The sequence below is a fragment of the Oncorhynchus gorbuscha genome, linkage group LG10 (genome assembly GCF_021184085.1).
Source record: "Oncorhynchus gorbuscha isolate QuinsamMale2020 ecotype Even-year linkage group LG10, OgorEven_v1.0, whole genome shotgun sequence".
Taxonomy (NCBI): Eukaryota; Metazoa; Chordata; class Actinopteri; order Salmoniformes; family Salmonidae; genus Oncorhynchus; species Oncorhynchus gorbuscha.
Genome location: NC_060182.1, coordinates 38,929,078 through 38,948,906, shown reverse-complemented (window position 1 = coordinate 38,948,906; position 19,829 = coordinate 38,929,078). Strand labels below are relative to the sequence as shown.

Genomic DNA, 19,829 nt, shown 5'->3' with positions numbered 1-19,829 from the left:
TACAATGCTACAGTGTCAACAATTTTTGTCCCCAACGCTAAAGAAACGGCCATGGACCAATGGCGAGAATCAATAGATGAAGTTATCAATGTAGATATCAATTACACCCTTCAACATCTCAGATGGAAACCATCTGTTGTACAGGGGTGGGGAGTGAAGGATTACACATAATCAGTACATTGTTATCTGATAAAAGAAAACGTTAACTGTAATCAGGTTTTATTTTATGTTATTTTTTATTTAACCTTCATTTAACCAGGTAGGCAAGTTGAGAACAAGTTCTCATTTACAACTGTGACCTGGCCAAGATAAAGCAAAGAAGTTCGACACATACAACAACACAGAGTTACACATGGAATAAACAAACATATAGTCAATAATACAGTAAAAAAAAAGTATATATACAGTGTGTGCAAATGAGGTAAGATGAGGGAGGTAAAGGCAATAAAAAAGGCCATAGTGGCGAGGTAATTGCGATATAGCAATTAAACACTGGAGTGATAGATCTACAGAAGATGAATGTGCACGTTGAGAAACTGGGGTGCAAAGGAGCTAAATAAATACAGTTTGTGGATGAGGTAGTTGGATGGGCTATTTACAGATGGTCTATGTACAGGTGCAATGATCTGTGAGGTTACCAAGCAAACATTGTAAACATTGTAACATTGACCCACAACATTATTGGGTTTTTAAAACAATATATAGCAATTTATGTTCAAATACTTAATACTTAGATGTTGACTTATATCAATTACAAGAAATATAGACAGCATACATGGTTAATAATTGCTATTTACCTCTGCTAGATTTCATTTATCAATAAAAACTATATTCGTTATAATCAAGACATGGGTGGAATAAATGTTTATCTTGAACAAATATAAATGAAACAAGGTTTTCATCACTACTGATGTTTATTGCTTTGAACTGAACAAATTGGAAGTACAAATTTTACATACAGTATTTGATGGAAGAAATAAATGAGCCCCAATGAGCCCCAAATTAAGGCCGGTCTATACATCACGAGGGACAGAGTTTTACTGTGTGTTGCGAATGTATTTCTTGCACTTGATGCATGTGTACTGTGTACGCGTTGTGTACGCGTTGTGCACGCGTTGTGCGTCGATGTCCAAGATGTTAAAGAATATCACAAGTGGCCAGTGTAGGGTTCTTCTTTGGTAGATGTAGCCAGTCACCAGCTTGTCTAAATTGTCTGCCCCTCCTTTTGTGGCATTGTAATCTATTATGATTTCTGGTTTTTGATGTTCCTGGCAACAGATTCTCCCATCCCTATGCAGCATACTCATGAGTACTACATTTTTGCCTTTCTTTGGAACGTAGGACACTAGGGACGTGTAGGCCGTGAACACAAACTTAGAGGGATTGATATCTGTTGAATACATGGAACAGACCTGAGGTGGGAGCTCTGGCTTGTTTTTTCGTACCTTTCCTACCTTCATCAGCTTCCTCTTGAGGAGCTCCTGTCCCAACTTGTGCGAAGTTTAAAAAAGTTATCACATATGATGTTGTGGCCACGGAGTCCCAGTGCCACATCCAGGACAACCCTCATCCCTTGGTTATTGTCAAGGGCTCCTCCATCTGGCTTCCACATATACACTTGCAAGTTCCATGCATATGATGAAACAGCATCACAGGCAGCCCAGATCTTAATTCCATATTTTGCGGGTTTAGACGGTATGTACTGCCTGAAGGGGCAGCGGCCCCGAAATGGCATTAGCTGCTCAACAACAGTAACATTGGGCCCAGGGTTGTTAAACAGGGGAAGGCAGTCCACCCACTGAGCTGATTGCAGCTAGCTTGTGTCTCTGCCGCCAAGCTGATATGGTGTCTCAGTTATCAAAGAGGATAATCCTGGAAATAATGTAGAAGTTTTCCCAGAGACATTGTTGCACGGAAAAGTTATCTGCATCCAACAGGGATTCTGTGGATTCCCCATTGGATCTGAAAACACCAGCAATGACAACAACCCCAAAGTATGCATGTAAATTTGTTTGGTCCATCTCCTTCCATCAAGCCTGACCACAAGTCGGACACCACCATGATGACACACCAAGTAATTAGATTCCTGTAACTTTTAGATTACCCAAAGTCTATGTTGAAGATAACTTTATCCCATTACTCAACATGAAAGCAGATCTAATTAAATGGAACAATCTTCCCAGAAATCTTATGGCAAACTTAATGATTGAGTTGGAGGCGTGCATGGCCACGCAGTCATGCGTGAACAGCGAGTACAGGAGAGGGCTGAGAACGCACCCTTGTGGGGCCCCAGTGTTGAGGATCAGCAGGGTGGTGATGTTGTTTCTTACCCTCGCCACCTGGGGGCGGCTCATCAGAAAGTCCAGGACCCAGTTGCACAGGGCGGGGTCAAGACCCAGGGTCATGAGCTTAATGAAAAGTTTGGAAGGTACTATGGTGTTAAATGTTGAGCTGTAGTCAATGAACAGCATTCTTACATACAGTTGAAGTCGGAAGTTTACATACACTTTGGAGGTTGGAGTCATTAAAACTAGTTTTTCAACCACTTCACAAATTTCTTGTTAAACTAGTTTTGGAAAGTCGGTTAGGACATCTACTTGGTGCATGACACAAGGAATCGTTCCAAAAATGGTTTACAGACAGATTATTTCACTTATAATTCATTGTAACACAATTCCAGTGGGTTGGAAGTTGACATACACTAAGTTGACTGTGCCTTTAACAGCTTGGAATATTCCAGAAAATTATGTCATGGCTTTACACCTGTGAATGTATTTCAAAGCCTACCTTCAATATCAGTGCCTCTTTGCTTGACATCATGGGAAAATCAAAAGAAATCAGCCAAGGCCTGACTGTAGAACTCCACAAGAAATTGTAGACCTCCACAAGTCTGGTTCATCCGGAGGGTCTGCTGTCCAGACCACTAGCAGTCTCTATGGGGGTGCCACAGGGTTCAATCCTTGGACCGACTCTCTTCTCTGTATACATCAATGATGTCGCTCATGCTGCTGGTGAGTCTCTGATCTACCTCTACGCAGACGACACCATTCTGTATACTTCTGGCCCTTCTTTGGACACTGTGTTAACAACTCTCCAGGCAAGCTTCAATGCCATACAACTCTCCTTCCATGGCCTCCAATTGCTCTTAAATACAAGTTAAACTAAATGGATGCTCTTCAACCGATCGCTGCCTGCACCTGCCCGCCTGTCCAACATCACTACTCTGGACGGCTCTGACTTAGAATAAATTGGATGCAGTCTATCACAGTGCCATCCGTTTTGTCACCAAAGCCCCATATACTACCCACCATTGTGACCTGTACGCTCTCGTTGGCAGGCCCTCGCTTCATACTCGTCGCCAAACCCACTGGCTCCATGTCATCTACAAGACCCTGCTCGGTAAAGTCCCCCCTTATCTCAGCTTGCTGGTCACCATAGCATCACCCACCTGTAGCACGCGCTCCAGCAGGTGTCATGTTTTGTCATTTATTATCTTGTCTTGTCCCTGTGCTTCCCATTCTATTCGTTTCCCTCTGCTGGTCTTATTAGGTTCTTTCCCTCTTTCTATCCCTCTCTCTCCCCCTCCCTCTCTCACTCTCTCGCTCTCTCTTCTCTCTATCGTTCCGTTCCTGCTCCCAGCTGTTCCTATTCCCCTAATCAATCATTTAGTCTTCCCACACCTGTTCCCGATCCTTTCCCCTGATTAGAGTCCCTATTTCTTCCTTTGTGTTCCGTTCCTGTCCTGTCGGTTCCTTGTTTAGAATTCACCGTGCTGTGATTGTGTATCGCCCTGTCGTGTCGTGTTTTCCTCAGATGCTGCGTGGTGAGCAGGTGTCTGAGTCTGTCTGGTTCAAGTGCCTTCCGAGGCAACCTGCTGTTCACCTGCTGTTCAAGATCGAGTCTCCAGTTTGTCCTCGTCATTTCGAGTGAAAGTTGTGTTTTTTGTTTGTATTTACTTTACTGGATTAAAGACTCTGTTTTCGCCAAGTCGCTTTTGGGTCCTCTTTCACCTGCATGACAGAAGGAACCGACCAAGGAATGGACCCAGCGACTTCAGACGCTCGTTACACTGCCGTCGAGATCCAAGGAGCCATGCTCGGCAGACACGAGCAGGAATTGTCTGCTGCTCGCCATGCCGTGGAGAACCTGGCCGCTCAGGTTTCCGACCTCTCTGGACAGTTCCAGAGTCTACGTCTCGTGCCACCTGTTACTTCCTGGCCTGCCGAGCCTCCAGAACCTAGGGTTAATAACCCACCTTGCTACTCCGGGCAGCCCACTGAGTGCCGCTCCTTTCTCACGCAGTGTGAGATTGTGTTCTCTCTCCAACCCAACACATACTCTAGAGAGAGAGCTCGGGTTGCTTACGTCATTTCACTCCTTACTGGCCGGGCTCGAGAATGGGGCACAGCTATCTGGGAGGCAAGGGCTGATTGCTCTAACAAGTTCCAGAACTTTAAAGAGGAGATGATTCGGGTTTTTGACCGTTCAGTTTTTGGTAGGGAGGCTTCTAGGGCCCTGGCTTCCTTATGCCAAGGTGAACGGTGCATAACGGATTATTCTATTGAGTTTCGCACTCTTGCTGCCTCTAGTGAGTGGAACGAGCCGGCGCTGCTCGCTCGTTTTCTGGAGGGACTCCACGCAGTGGTTAAGGATGAGATTCTCTCCCGGGAGGTTCCTTCAGATGTGGACTCTTTGATTGCTCTCGCCATCCGCATAGAACGACGGGTAGATCTTCGTCACCGGGCTCGTGGAAGAGAGCTCGCATCAACGGTGTTTCCCTGCTCCGCATCGCAACCATCTCCCTCCTCTGGCTCAGAGTCTGAGCCCATGCAGCTGGGAGGGATTCGCATCTCGACTAAGGAGAGGGAACGGAGGATCACCAACCGCCTGTGCCTCTATTGCGGAGTTGCTGGACATTTTGTTAATTCATGTCCAGTAAAAGCCAGAGCTCATCTGTAAGCGGAGGGCTACAGGTGAGCGCAACTACTCAAGTCTCTCCATCAAGATCCTGTACTACTTTGTCGGTCCATCTACGCTGGACCGGTTCGGGTGCTACATGTAGTGCCTTGATAGACTCTGGGGCTGAGGGTTGTTTCATGGACGAAGCATGGGTTCGGAAACATGACATTCCTTTCAGAGAGTTAGAGAAGCCTACGCCCATGTTCGCCTTAGATGGTAGTCATCTTCCCAGTATCAGATTTGAGACACTACCTTTAACCCTCACAGTATCTGGTAACCACAGTGAGACTATTTCTTTTTTGATTTTTCGTTCACCGTTTACACCTGTTGTTTTGGGTCATCCCTGGTTAGTATGTCATAATCCTTCAATTAATTGGTCTAGTAATTCTATCCTATCCTGGAACGTTTCTTGTCATGTGAAGTGTTTAATGTCTGCCATCCCTCCCGTTTCTTCTGTCCCTACTTCTCAGGAGGAACCTGGCGATTTGACAGGAGTGCCGGAGGAATATCATGATCTGCGCACGGTCTTCAGTCGGTCCCGAGCCAACTCCCTTCCTCCTCACCGGTCGTATGATTGTAGTATTGATCTCCTTCCGGGGACCACTCCTCCTCGGGGTAGACTATACTCTCTGTCGGCTCCCGAACGTAAGGCTCTCGAGGATTATTTGTCTGTGTCTCTTGACGCCGGTACCATAGTGCCTTCTTCCTCTCCGGCCGGGGCGGGGTTCTTTTTTGTTAAGAAGGGACGGTACTCTGCGCCCCTGCGTGGATTATCGAGGGCTGAATGACATAACGGTTAAGAATCGTTATCCGCTTCCCCTTATGTCATCAGCCTTCGAGATTCTGCAGGGAGCCAGGTGCTTTACTAAGTTGGACCTTCGTAACGCTTACCATCTCGTGCGCATCAGAGAGGGGGACGAGTGGAAAACCGTTTAACACTCCGTTAGGGCATTTTGAGTACCGGGTTCTGCCGTTTGGTCTCGCCAATGCGCCAGCTGTTTTTCAGGCATTAGTTAATGATGTTCTGAGAGACATGCTGAACATCTTTGTTTTTGTCTATCTTGACGATATCCTGATTTTTCTCCGTCACTCGAGATTCATGTTCAGCACGTTCGGTGTTCTACAGCGCCTTTTAGAGAATTGTCTCTACGTAAAGTCTGAGAAGTGCTCTTTTCATGTCTCCTCCGTTACTTTTCTCGGTTCCGTTATTTCCGCTGAAGGCATTCAGATGGATTCCGCTAAGGTCCAAGCTGTCAGTGATTGGCCCGTTCCAAGGTCACGTGTCGAGTTGCAGCGCTTTTTAGGTTTCGCTAATTTCTATCGGCGTTTCATTCGTAATTTCGGTCAAGTTGCTGCCCCTCTCACAGCTCTTACTTCTGTCAAGACGTGTTTTAAGTGGTCCGGTTCCGCCCAGGGAGCTTTTGATCTTCTAAAAGAACGTTTACGTCCGCTCCTATCCTCGTTACTCCTGACGTCACTAGACAATTCATTGTCGAGGTTGACTTCAGAGGTAGGCGTGGGAGCCATTCTATCCCAGCGCTTCCAGTCTGACGATAAGGTTCATCCTTGCGCTTATTTTTCTCATCGCCTGTCGCCATCTGAGCGCAACTATGATGTGGGTAACCGTGAACTGCTCGCCATCCGCTTAGCCCTAGGCGAATGGCGACAGTGGTTGGAGGGGCGACCGTTCCTTTTGTCGTTTGGACAGACCATAAGAACCTTGAGTACATCCGTTCTGCCAAACGACTTAATGCCCGTCAAGCTCGTTGGGCGTTGTTTTTCGCTCGTTTCGAGTTTGTGATTTCTTACCGTCCGGGTAGCAAGAACACCAAGCCTGATGCCTTATCCCGTCTGTTTAGTTCTTCTGTGGCTTCTACTGATCCCGAGGGGATTCTTCCTTATGGGCGTGTTGTCGGGTTAACAGTCTGGGGAATTGAAAGACAGGTTAAGCAAGCACTCACGCACACTGCGTCGCCGCGCTTGTCCTAGTAACCTCCTTTTCGTTCCTGTTTCCACTCGTCTGGCTGTTCTTCAGTGGGCTCACTCTGCCAAGTTAGCTGGTCATCCCGGTGTTCGAGGCACTCTTGCGTCTATTCGCCAGCGCTTTTGGTGGCCGACTCAGGAGCGTGACACGCGCCGTTTCGTGGCTGCTTGTTCGGACTGCGCGCAGACTAAGGGGTAACTCTCCTCCTGCCGGTCGTCTCAGACCGCTCCCATTCCTTCTCGACCATGGTCTCACATCGCCCTAGACTTCATTACCGGTCTGCCTTTGTCTGCGGGGAAGACTGTGATTCTTACGGTTGTCGATAGGTTCTCTAAGGCGGCACATTTCATTCCCCTCGCTAAACTTCCTTCCGCTAAGGAGACGGCACAAATCATTATCGAGAATGTATTCAGAATTCATGGCCTCCCGTTAGACGCCGTTTCAGACAGAGGCCCGCAATTCACGTCACAGTTTTGGAGGGAGTTCTGTCGTTTGATTGGTGCGTCCGTCAGTCTCTCTTCCGGGTTTCATCCCCAGTCTAACGGTCAAGCAGAGAGGGCCAATCAGACGATTGGTCGCATACTACGCAGCCTTTCTTTCAGAAACCCTGCGTCTTGGGCAGAACAGCTCCCTGGGCAGAATACGCTCAGCTTCCTTCGTCTGCTACCGGGTTATCTCCGTTTCAGAGTAGTCTGGGTTACCAGCCTCCTCTGTTCTCATCCCAGCTTGCCGAGTCCAGCGTTCCCTCCGCTCAAGCGTTTGTCCAACGTTGTGAGCGCACCTGGAGGAGGGTGAGGTCTGCACTTTGCCGTTACAGGGCACAGACTGTGAGAGCCGCCAATAAACGCAGGATTAAGAGTCCAAGGTATTGTTGCGGCCAGAGAGTGTGGCTTTCCACTGCAACCTTCCTCTTACGACAGCTTCTCGTAAGTTGACTCCGCGGTTCATTGGTCCGTTCCGTGTCTCCCAGGTCGTCAATCCTGTCGCTGTGCGACTGCTTCTTCCGCGACATCTTCGTCGCGTCCATCCTGTCTTCCATGTCTCCTGTGTCAAGCCCTTTCTTCGCACCCCGTGTCTTCCCTCCCCCTCCCGTCCTTGTCGAGAGCGCACCTATTTACAAGGTACATAAGATCATGGACATGCGTTCTCGGGGACGGGGTCACCAATACTTAGTGGATTGGGAGGGTTACGGTCCTGAGGAGAGGAGTTGGGTTCCGTCTCGGGACGTGCTGGACCGTTCACTCATTGATGATTTCCTCCGTTGCCGCCAGGATTCCTCCTCAAGTGCGCCAGGAGGCGCTCGGTGAGTGGGGGGGTACTGTCATGTTTTGTCATTTATTATCTTGTCTTGTCCCTGTGCTTCCCATTCTATTCGTTTCCCTCTGCTGGTCTTATTAGGTTCTTTCCCTCTTTCTATCCCTCTCTCTCCCCCTCCCTCTCTCACTCTCTCGCTCTCTCTTCTCTCTATCGTTCCGTTCCTGCTCCCAGCTGTTCCTATTCCCCTAATCAATCATTTAGTCTTCCCACACCTGTTCCCGATCCTTTCCCCTGATTAGAGTCCCTATTTCTTCCTTTGTGTTCCGTTCCTGTCCTGTCGGTTCCTTGTTTAGAATTCACCGTGCTGTGATTGTGTATCGCCCTGTCGTGTCGTGTTTTCCTCAGATGCTGCGTGGTGAGCAGGTGTCTGAGTCTGTCTGGTTCAAGTGCCTTCCCGAGGCAACCTGCTGTTCACCTGCTGTTCAAGATCGAGTCTCCAGTTTGTCCTCGTCATTTCGAGTGAAAGTTGTGTTTTTTGTTTGTATTTACTTTACTGGATTAAAGACTCTGTTTTCGCCAAGTCGCTTTTGGGTCCTCTTTCACCTGCATGACAGCAGGTATATATTACATTTACATTTAAGTCATTTAGCAGACGCTCTTATCCAGAGCGACTTACAAATTGGTGCATTCACCTTATGACATCCAGTGGGACAGTCACTTTACAATAGTGCATCTAAATCTTAAGGGGGGTGAGAGGGATTACTTATCCTATCCTAGGTATTCCTTAAAGAGGTGGGGTTTCAGGTGTCTCCGGAAGGTGGTGATTGACTCCGCTGTCCTGGCGTCGTGAGGGAGTTTGTTCCACCATTGGGGGCCAGGGCAGCGAACAGTTTTGACTGGGCTGAGCGGGAGCTGTACTTCCTCAGTGGTAGGGAGGCGAGCAGGCCAGAGGTGGATGAACGCAGTGCCCTTGTTTGGGTGTAGGGCCTGATCAGAGCCTGGAGGTACTGAGGTGCCGTTCCCCTCACAGCTCCGTAGGCAAGCACCATGGTCTTGTAGCGGATGCGAGCTTCAACTGGAAGCCAGTGGAGAGAACGGAGGAGCGGGGTGACGTGAGTTAACTTGGGAAGGTTGAACACCAGACGGGCTGCGGCGTTCTGGATGAGTTGAAGGGTTTAATGGCACAGGCAGGGAGCCCAGCCAACAGCGAGTTGCAGTAATCCAGACGGGAGATGACAAGTGCCTGGATTAGGACCTGCGCCGCTTCCTGTGTGAGGCAGGGTCGTACTCTGCGGATGTTGTAGAGCATGAACCTACAGGAACGGGCCACCGCCTTGATGTTGGTTGAGAACGACAGGGTGTTGTCCAGGATCACGCCAAGGTTCTTGGCGCTCTGGGAGGAGGACACAATGGAGTTGTCAACCGTGATGGCGAGATCATGGAACGGGCAGTCCTTCCCCGGGAGGAAGAGCAGCTCCGTCTTGCCGAGGTTCAGCTTGAGGTGGTGATCCGTCATCCACACTGATATGTCTGCCAGACATGCAGAGATGCGATTCGCCACCTGGTCATCAGAAGGGGGAAAGGAGAGATTAATTGTGTGTCGTCTGCATAGCAATGATAAGAGAGACCATGTGAGGTTATGACAGAGCCAAGTGACTTGGTGTATAGCGAGAATAGGAGAGGGCCAAGAACAGAGCCCTGGGGGACACCAGTGGTGAGAGCGCGTGGTGAGGAGACAGATTCTCGCCACGCCACCTGGTAGGAGCGACCTGTCAGGTAGGACGCAATCCAAGCGTGGGCCGCGCCGGAGATGCCCAACTCGGAGAGGGTGGAGAGGAGGATCTGATGGTTCACAGTATCGAAGGCAGCCGATAGATCTAGAAGGATGAGAGCAGAGGAGAGAGAGTTAGCTTTAGCAGTGCGGAGCGCCTCCGTGATACAGAGGAGAGCAGTCTCAGTTGAATGACTAGTCTTGAAACCTGACTGATTTGGATCAAGAAGGTCATTCAGAGAGAGATAGCGGGAGAGCTGGCCAAGGACGGCACGTTCAAGAGTTTTGGAGAGAAAAGAAAGAAGGGATACTGGTCTGTAATTGTTGACATCGGAGGGATCGAGTGTAGGTTTTTTCAGAAGGGGTGCAACTCTCGCTCTCTTGAAGACGGAAGGGACGTAGCCAGCGGTCAGGGATGAGTTGATGAGCGAGGTGAGGTAAGGGAGAAGGTCTCCGGAAATGGTCTGGAGAAGAGAGGAGGGGATAGGGTCAAGCGGGCAGGTTGTTGGGCGGCCGGCCGTCACAAGACGCGAGATTTCATCTGGAGAGAGAGGGAGAAAGAGGTCAGAGCACAGGGTAGGGCAGTGTGAGCAGAACCAGAGGTGTCGTTTGACTTAGCAAACGAGGATCGGATGTCGTCGACCTTCTTTTCAAAATGGTTGACGAAGTCATCTGCAGAGAGGGAGGAGGGGGGATTCAGGAGGGAGGAGAAGGTGGCAAAGAGCTTCCTAGGGTTAGAGGCAGATGCTTGGAATTTAGCGTGGTAGAAAGTGGCTTTAGCAGCAGAGACAGAGGAGGAAAATGTAGAGAGGAGGGAGTGAAAGGATGCCAGGTCCGCAGGAAGGCGAGTTTTCCTCCATTTCCGCTCGGCTGCCCGGAGCCCTGTTCTGTGAGCTCGCAATGAGTCATCGAGCCACGGAGCGGGAGGGAGGACCGAGCCGGCCTGGAGGATAGGGGACATAGAGAGTCAAAGGATGCAGAGAGGGAGGAGAGGAGGGTTGAGGAGGCAGAATCAGGAGATAGGTTGGAGAAGGTTTGAGCGGAGGGAAGAGATGATAGGATGGAAGAGGAGAGAGTAGCGGGGGAGAGAGAGCGAAGGTTGGGACGGCGCGATACCATCCGAGTAGGGGCAGTGTGGGAGGTGTTGGATGAGAGCGAGAGGGAAAAGGATACAAGGTAGTGGTCGGAGACTTGGAGGGGAGTTGCAATGAGGTTAGTGGAAGAACAGCATCTAGTAAAGATGAGGTCGAGCGTATTGCCTGCCTTGTGAGTAGGGGGAAGGTGAGAGGGTGAGGTCAACAGAGGAGAGGAGTGGAAAGAAGGAGGCAGAGAGGAAAGAGTCAAAGGTAGACGTGGGGAGGTTAAAGTCGCCCAGAACTGTGAGAGGTGAGCCGTCCTCAGGAAAGGAGCTTATCAAGGCATCAAGCTCATTGATGAACTCTCCGAGGGAACCTGGAGGGCGATAAATGATAAGGATGTTAAGCTTGAAAGGGCTGGTAACTGTGACAGCATGGAATTCAAAGGAGGCGATAGACAGATGGGTAAGGGGAGAAAGAGAGAATGACCACTTGGGAGAGATGAGGATCCCGGTGCCACCACCCCGCTGACCAGAAGCTCTCGGGGTGTGCGAGAACACGTGGGCGGACGAAGAGAGAGCAGTAGGAGTAGCAGTGTTGTCTGTGGTGATCCATGTTTCCGTCAGTGCCAAGAAGTCGAGGGACTGGAGGGAGGCATAGGCTGAGATGAACTCTGCCTTGTTGACCGCAGATTGGCAGTTCCAGAGGCTACCGGAGACCTGGAACTCCACGTGGGTCGTGCGCGCTGGGACCACCAGAGTAGGGTGGCCGCGGCCACGCGGTGTGGAGCGTTTGTATGGTCTGTGCAGAGAGGAGAGAACAGGGATAAACAGACACATAGTTGACAGGCTACAGAAGAGGCTACGCTAATGCAAAGGAGATTGGAATGACAAGTGGACTACACGTCTCGAATGTTCAGAAAGTTAAGCTACGTAGCAAGAATCTTATTGACTAAAATGATTAAAATGATACAGTACTGCTGAAGTAGGCTAGCTGGCAGTGGGTGCGTTGTTGACACTACACTAATCAAGTCGTTCCCCGTTGAGTGTAATAGTTTCTGGTCACCCCAAAAACCAATTCTTTGGCAGCCTCTCCTTCCAGTTCTCTGCTGCCAATGACTGGAACAAACTACAAAAATCCCTGAAACTGGAAACACTTATCTCCCTCACTAGCTTTAAGCACCAGCTTTCAGAGCAGCTCACAGATTACTGCACCTGTACATAGCCCACCTATAACTTAGCCCAAACAACTACCTCTTTCCCTACTGAATTTATTTTATTTTATTTATTTATTTAGCTCCTTTGCACCCCATTATTTTTATTTCTACTTTGCACATTATTCCACTGCAAATCTACCATTCCAGTGTTGTACTTGCTATATTGTATTTACTTTGCCACCATGGCCTTTTTTTACCTTTACCTCCCTTATCTCACCTCATTTGCTCACATTGTATATAGACTTGTTTGTACTGTATTATTGACTGTATGTTTGTTTTACTCCATGTGTAACTCTGTGTCATTGTATGTGTCGAACTGCTTTGCTTTATCTTGGCCAGGTCGCAATTGTAAATGAGAACTTGTTCTCAACTTGCCTACCTGGTTAAATAAAGGTGAAATTAAAATAAAAGCAATTTCCAAATGCCTGAAGGTTCCACATTCATCTGTACTAACAATAGTATGCAAGTATAAACACCATGTGACCATGCAGCTGTAATATCGCTCAGGAAGGAGATGCGTTCTGTCTCCTAGAGATGAACGTACTTAGGTGCGAAAAGTGCAAATAAATCCCAGAACATCAGCAAACAACCTTGTGAAGATCCTGGAGGAAACCGGTACAAAAGTATCTATAAGTATCTATCAAAAGTATAGTATCTATAGTATTTACTGTAGGACTCCACAGTAAAACGAGTCCTATATCGAAATAACCTGAAAAGCCGCTCAGCAAGGAAGAAGCCACTGCTCCAAAACCACCATGAAAAAGCCAAACAGTTTGCAACTGCACATGTGGACAAAGATCATACTTTTTGGAGAAATGTCCTCTGGTCTGATTAAACAAAAATAGAACTGTTCGGCCACAATGACCATTATGTTTGGAGGAAAAAGGGGGAGGCTTGCAAGCCGAAGAACACCATGGCAGCATCATGTTGTGGGGGTGAATTGTTGGAGGGTCTGGTGCACTTCTCAAACCTGACTCAAGTTACACCAGCTCTGTCAGGAGGAATGGGACAAAATTACCCCAACTTATTGTGGGAAGCTTGTGGAAGGCTAGCCAAAACATTTGTCCCAAGTTAAATATAAAGGCAATGCTACCAAATACTGAGTGTATGTAAACTTCTGACCCACTGGGAATGTGATGAAAGAAATAAAGGCGGGGATTCTGTTCTGACATTTCACATTCTTAAAATAAAGTGGTCCTAACTGACCTAAGACAGGGAATTTTTACTAAGATTAAATGTCAGGAATTGTGTAAAACTGAGTTAATGTATTTGGCTAAGGTGTATGTAAATGTCCGACTTCAACTGTAGGTATTCCTCTGGTCCAGATGGAATAGGACAGTGTAAACTGGTCCACATGGTAATCTAGAGGCTAGAGGTAGAGGTAAATGAGTTGGTAATAGGAAATACAATGATTTCCATGACAAAATTAAAAAGCTAATTTGGACTAACCAAATGTAGACATTAAGTGTAAAACTACGTGACTCAATGATTATAGCACTCCCAGGTGAGTACAAAAGTTATGGGCGGAGTAAATATACTGAAAAAAATATTAAACCGCAACAATTTCAATGAGTTACAGTTCATATAAATCAAAAAATCATAAGGCTCCATTCTAAGGATTTCACATGACTAGGCAGGAGTGTAGCCACTTGAGTAGGTTGGACATTCTGTGTGTGCTGTGCTCTCAGACCAGGTGAGTGCATCTATAATGCTACAAAATTGTGGCATTGACCCAATGCTCAAACATCCTCTTTTCTTCTCTCACTTCCTATATTTATACTAAGTAGTGAAACAATGCCCTGACTTGTCAGCTCACAGGGCTGGCAGTGTAAGAACATAGTCCAGCATGTTGTGCACTTGTCAGGCCATTATCTGGGGGACCCAGTGAGGAGGGTTCCCTGCTACCAGGCCATGTACTCCACTTGGTACAACTGGAAAATAATCAAATAGCAAACCCATGGACAGAATAAACAGCAACTCCAGAAAATAATTGAAAATGACTTTAATGACCAAATGTAATACAACTTGACAAGCTATATACAGTACATTTCAGTTATGTTTGCAACATACACACACACAAAAAAAGAGAATAAAACATCACTTAAATATACCAAATTACACTGTCACATTTCCAAATCGTTCAGAACGCTTCTGTTTCTTTGCCTGAGGAAAAAGAGTAAACAAACATTTGATTTAATCTCTTTATGGAATAAAATATTACAAAATAGGAAAGAAATCTGTAATATATAAAAGTGTATTCAGAAAGTATTCAGAACCCTTGACTTTTTCCACGTATTGTTACATTACAGGCTTATTCTAAAATGGATTGAATTCCCCCCCCCCCCCCAATAGCCCAAAAAGCAAAAACAGGTTTTTAGAAATGTTTCCAATTTATATATATATATATTTAAATGAAATATCACATTTACACAAGTATTCAGAGCCTTTACTCAGTACTTGGTTGATGTACCTTTGGCAGCAATTACAGCCTCAAGTCTTCTTGGGTATGACACTACAAGCTTGGCACACCTGTATTTGGAGAGTTTCTCCCCTTCTTTGCAGATCCTCTCAAGCTGTCAAGTTGCATGGGGAACGTCGCTGCACAGCTATTTTAAGGTCTCTTCAGAGATGTTCGATCAGGTTCAAGTCCAGGCTCTGGCTGGGTAAGTCAAGGACATTCAGAGACTTGTACCGAAGCCACTCCTGCATTGTGTTGGCTGTGGGATTAGGGTTGTTGTCCTGTTGGAAGGTGAACCTTCACCCCAATCTGAGCACTATGGAGCTTTCATCAAGGATCTATGTACTTTAATTTAACTAGGCATGCCAGTTAAGAACAAACCTTGCTTTGTTCATCTTTCCCTCGTACCTGACTAGTCTCCCAGTCCCGGGCCGCTGAAAAACATCCACAGCATGATGCTGCCACCACACGTCACCATAGAGATGGTGCCAGGTTTCCTCCAGACGTGACACATGACATTCAGGCCAAAGAGTTTAATCTTGGTTTCATCAGACCAAAGAATCTTGTTTATAATGGTCTAAGAGTCCTTTAGGTGTCTTTTGGCAAACTCAAAGCGGGCTGTCATGTGCCTTTTACTGAGGAGTGGCTGCTGTCTGGTCACTACCATAAAGACCTGATTTATGGAGTGCTGCAGTGATGGTTGTCCTTCTGGAAGGTTCTCCCATCTCCACAGAGGAACTCTGTTAGAGTGACCAAGGGTTCTTGGTCACCACCCTGACCAAGGCCCTTCTCCCCCGATTGCTCAGTTTTGCTAGAGCTGGCCGCCCAAGCAAGTCTTGGTGGTTCCAAACTTATTCCATTTAAGAATGATGACCACCTGTTCACCTTCACTGTCAGTCATCCTACCTGTCCAGCAACCCACACAGATTCCACTAATCTTTCAGAGGCCACTGCGTGCTTGGGGACCAGCAAAAATGTTTTGGTACTCTTTCCCAGATCTGTGCCTTGACATAATCCTGTCTCGGAGCTCTACAGACAATTCCCTCGACCTCATGGCTTGGTTTTTGCGCTGACAACAGGTGTGCCTTTCCAAACCATGTCCGATCAATTTAAATTTACCACAGGTGGAGTCCAATAAAGTTGTAGAAACATCAAGAATGATCAATGGAAAAAGGATGCATCTGAGCTCAATTGCAAGTCTCATAGCAAAGGGTCTGAATACTTATGTAAATAAGGTATCTGGTATATTTTAAATACATTTCTAGAAACCTGTTTTCGCTTTGTCATTATGGGATATTGTGTAGATTGATGAGGAAAATGTTTTATTTAATCCATTTTAGAATAAGGCTGTAACATAACGTGGAAAAAGTCAAGGGGTCTAAATATTTTGAATGCGCTGTACTGGTATCGATAATAAATAGAATCTGAAAACCTCAATGTCAGTTGCGACAGCACCAGTGAGGATCCCAAATCTTTCTTTCCGCTTCTTCAGCTTCTCATCTTCCTCAACCTGGAACACACAAATATAGTCTTAAATCTGTAACATGGAGGTGGCTTAGCCTAATCAAAATTGCTAAAGTATAACCTCTAGGTTTCAATTCAGCATTTCTTTCAACTTTCAGGATGCCTTATAGTCTAATCTAGAAACTGGCCCATCTCACCTTCTTGGAGACTGAAGAAACGTTCCCGCCAAATCGCTCAGCTCGCTTTTTTAGCTGTTCAACGCTGACTGGCTACTCAGAACACAGAGTGAGAGAAATACTTAATGAAATCTTCTGAGTCACAGTAATGGTCATATTAATGAAATGAGGAGAGTTGACTGCTCATCATATGTAGATTACTTGCAGTGGATTTATTCACAGTTACACCTATGATAGAAAAAAAAGAAAAAAAAACACGGATTAATACCAGAGAGCCAATGCAGGGGAACAGTTTTCCTACCATTACGTGTGATAAATGATGTTCTTCAACCTTGTTTAGTAAATTGACTACAGGTGTAAAAATAACATTAAAATCTCAACGTGAGAACAGTAAAGACTGGAAGATTGAGACCGACCTGTGGTGGAAGTTGGAGGTGCAGCAACGGGCAAACCAAACCTGAACGCAAGACATATTTAATCAACTTCAATATATAGTTTCATAGATACTCTCAATCAAAAGGCAATTAACAATGCATGAGATAGTTAGTCTATAAGTTTGTGAGAATGGTTGGGTACTGACCGGGCAGCACGTATGGCCTTCTTGCTGTCAGCTAAGGCAGGGACATTGAAGCGGTCTGCTCTTTTCTGTAACCTCTGAATACGGGATTAAAAATATGTTCATGAGAAGGTTAGCAAACCATCATTGCATCGAAGACCCGTCATGACTGGTGAAAGAGTGCAACAAGCATCCAATTACCTCATCTACAGACACTGGAGGTGTGATTTTTACCACTTTCTTTTCAGACGCCCTGAAAAAAAAAAACATTCAAATCACACGGAACATATTTCAATAATTAGAGGCATCAGATCGTCAGAAAAATAATGCAAAGAAAATGTCCGTCTTCAATGCGTGTTAACATAAAATGAAAAATGAAAAACTTACTCAGACACCGCTACTGGTTTCTCGTCGTTATCCCCAGTGACGGTATCCGCATCTTTCGAGAGGTACTACATTTTTAAAAGCACAAAGAATCATCAAGAAATGCTCCTACAATTATACATTTATTTTCATGTCATATTTCACCTAAGCAATTGCAGCATGTACAAAGTGACTTTATACTGGACATGGTGGTACTCACCTAATCCATACATTTAGTGCCATTGCTGCCATACAGTTTTAAAACCAGGCTTACCTCTGGCTCTTCTCCCAGAACATCATCTTCATTTAGGCCCATGTCATCCTCTGTTAAAAAAAAATATATATATATTTTTTTAAAGAATCATAATTTAAGCATGTGTCACTTTGCCCATTCATAGGCTAGGTGTAATTCTTGCCATATTACTCACACCTTTTAGATATAAAGGAGTGTCAAGGGGTAGGGGCTAGAAGTCAACAAGTTATCACACTTTCTACTCCATAGGCCAGTTTAACTGACGCCGGTGAAGCCTAGTCCTTACTCCAGGACCTAAATGGAGAATATTTTTAGGCCAGCACTAGGTTTTACCCATGTCTGGGAACCTGACCCAATACGTATTTAGTCCATCCATTATTGCATGCTCACCATGCTCCTCCAGATGAGCCTGTAGTCGTGTGATCAGTTCCAATTTGTTGCCCTTCACGTCCAGACCCCTGGCTTCACACTCATGCTTCAGCTCAGCAAGCTGTAGGACAGAAGTGTGGATTGCTGATTAGATGACAAATTACTACTAAATTGCAGTTCTTGCAATTCAAATGGTACTACCCAACAGCGTCTCCCCTGGAAAAAACATGTAGCAGGGAAAATATAATAAGGGGGGGCCCAATAATTATGAGCCCGATAATATTGTTAAAATGTGATAAAATAATTTTTACATCGTGGGCTGTAGTGAGGTGTCACTACAGACACTCTGGTTCGAATGCATGCTGTATCACAACCGGGCGAGGGCGATTGGGAGTCCCATAGGGCAGCGCACATTTGGCCCAGTGTCGTCTGGGTTTGGCCAGTGTAGGCAGTCATTGTAAATAAGAATTTGTTCTTAACTGACTTGCCTAGTTAAAAAAATAATAATATGTAAATAGCCTATGCTCCATATTACCAGTATGCTAGTAGCAATAAACATTATCACCTGTAGCCCAACTGATGAAGCAAATTGCAAATAAACTGAAGCATGGGGTTGCCTATCTGCATTCACACTATTGGGCTAATCATTAGCCAGATCCCAAATGTTATCTTTTAACTAGTTATTATCCTATTGAATAACTTCAGGTCGCAAAAAACTTGCATAAAGAGTGAATATAATGTAGGCCAACCTGTTAGGTTAACTCAGAATGCATGCTTCCTTCCCTATGGCACTCATAACTAGCCGATTTGGTAAATAGATAAACTATACTACTATGGGGTTGTCAGATTTTTAAAAACGAATTTGTTTGCAAAGGAGGTGTGGCCTGTTCTAGTATCGTCAAAGTGCGCCCTAGCAGAATTATTTTTTTCATGTTCCATATTTGTTTTTGCTTGGCGGCAATGAAATTGTCTTTTGTCGGGCGCTGTGTTTCCGTTACACTGTTTGTTGTGAAACATTTTACAGACGTAGTTACCTACTGTTTGCCGTGAAACCGTGCAATGAAAACAGCACGCCCAAAAAAGCCCATTTTAGACCGAACAATAACATTCTCAAGAACACACTGTACAATTTCATTCATTCATTCAGTCGAGCATGCGCCGATGCTGTCCGTTCGTTGCTGACTTCACAGCAGTAGTGGATCACTTTGGCCCTCACTGAGATAAAGCCAGACTAAATCAATTCAACAAGTGTGGATACTAGTCTGGGCACCATTCTGTTTAGCTATCATTCCTCTCCTGTCATGCTAAACATCTGTGTCATATCACACAGAGTGGAATGATATCCGCGTTGCCTGGGTGCCAGTCAGTTTCGCTCTCTCAAACCTCAAAATGCCTAGCTACTACACCGTGCAGCAAGCATGGATTATTTCACTTCCTGTCCGTTAGCATCAATTAGCTAACTGCGGCTGTAGGTGTCCAGGGATCTGCAGCGTGCAAGATCCAGATTTACAAAGTAAAGATAGCTGACAATATACGATAATTAATCTTCCAAAAATATAATACCAGTATAAGACGTTTTAAACTTAGAAAAAACGTGTTCGCAACCTTTAGTTTCTGGAGCTCCCCAATTTCAGCCATCTTGCTTTGCAGAATCTATTTCTCCAATCGGAAATCGACACCCACAGCAATCTGCTGTGCTAATTAATGGCTGGGTTGCATGCATTTTATTGTCTATATTTTTTTGTGTAAAAACTTTTGTGACTTGTGTTGACATATTAATGAAAAGTATAGCCCAGAAAAGTATTTTTATGTAGAACATCTTTATTGATAGGCAGCCATCCATCAATGATCAGATTTAGAAGGGACATTCAATACAGTTGGGCATATGATATAATCAATCGAATTTCGAATATGGCAATACATTGTG

General features: G+C 45.8%; 1 protein-coding gene across 1 annotated transcript; it reads right to left on the bottom strand.

The window, feature by feature from the left end:
- Positions 1-14,248: 14,248 nt before the first annotated feature.
- On the bottom strand, positions 14,249-19,599 carry LOC124045150 (SAP domain-containing ribonucleoprotein-like). The gene is made up of 11 exons (XM_046364393.1): positions 19,508-19,599; positions 17,924-18,023; positions 17,555-17,604; positions 17,305-17,369; positions 17,119-17,170; positions 16,942-17,015; positions 16,778-16,818; positions 16,567-16,589; positions 16,383-16,454; positions 16,154-16,231; positions 14,249-14,426 (listed from the first exon to the last, which is right to left on the bottom strand). The coding sequence occupies exons 1-11, from the start codon at positions 19,538-19,540 to the stop codon at positions 14,379-14,381; spliced, it is 636 nt and encodes a 211-aa protein (XP_046220349.1). The 5' UTR covers positions 19,541-19,599; the 3' UTR covers positions 14,249-14,378.
- Positions 19,600-19,829: the final 230 nt, after the last annotated feature.

Coding starts and splice junctions, on each gene's coding strand:
- LOC124045150 (XM_046364393.1), bottom strand. CDS start 19,540: ATGGCTGAAATTGGGGAGCTCCAGAAACTAAAG. Junction 16,455..16,566: donor TAACTGTGAATAAATCCACT/GCAAGTAATCTA, acceptor TGTTCTGAGTAG/CCAGTCAGCGTTGAACAGCT. Junction 16,232..16,382: donor TTTCTTCAGTCTCCAAGAAG/GTGAGATGGGCC, acceptor TGTGTGTTCCAG/GTTGAGGAAGATGAGAAGCT.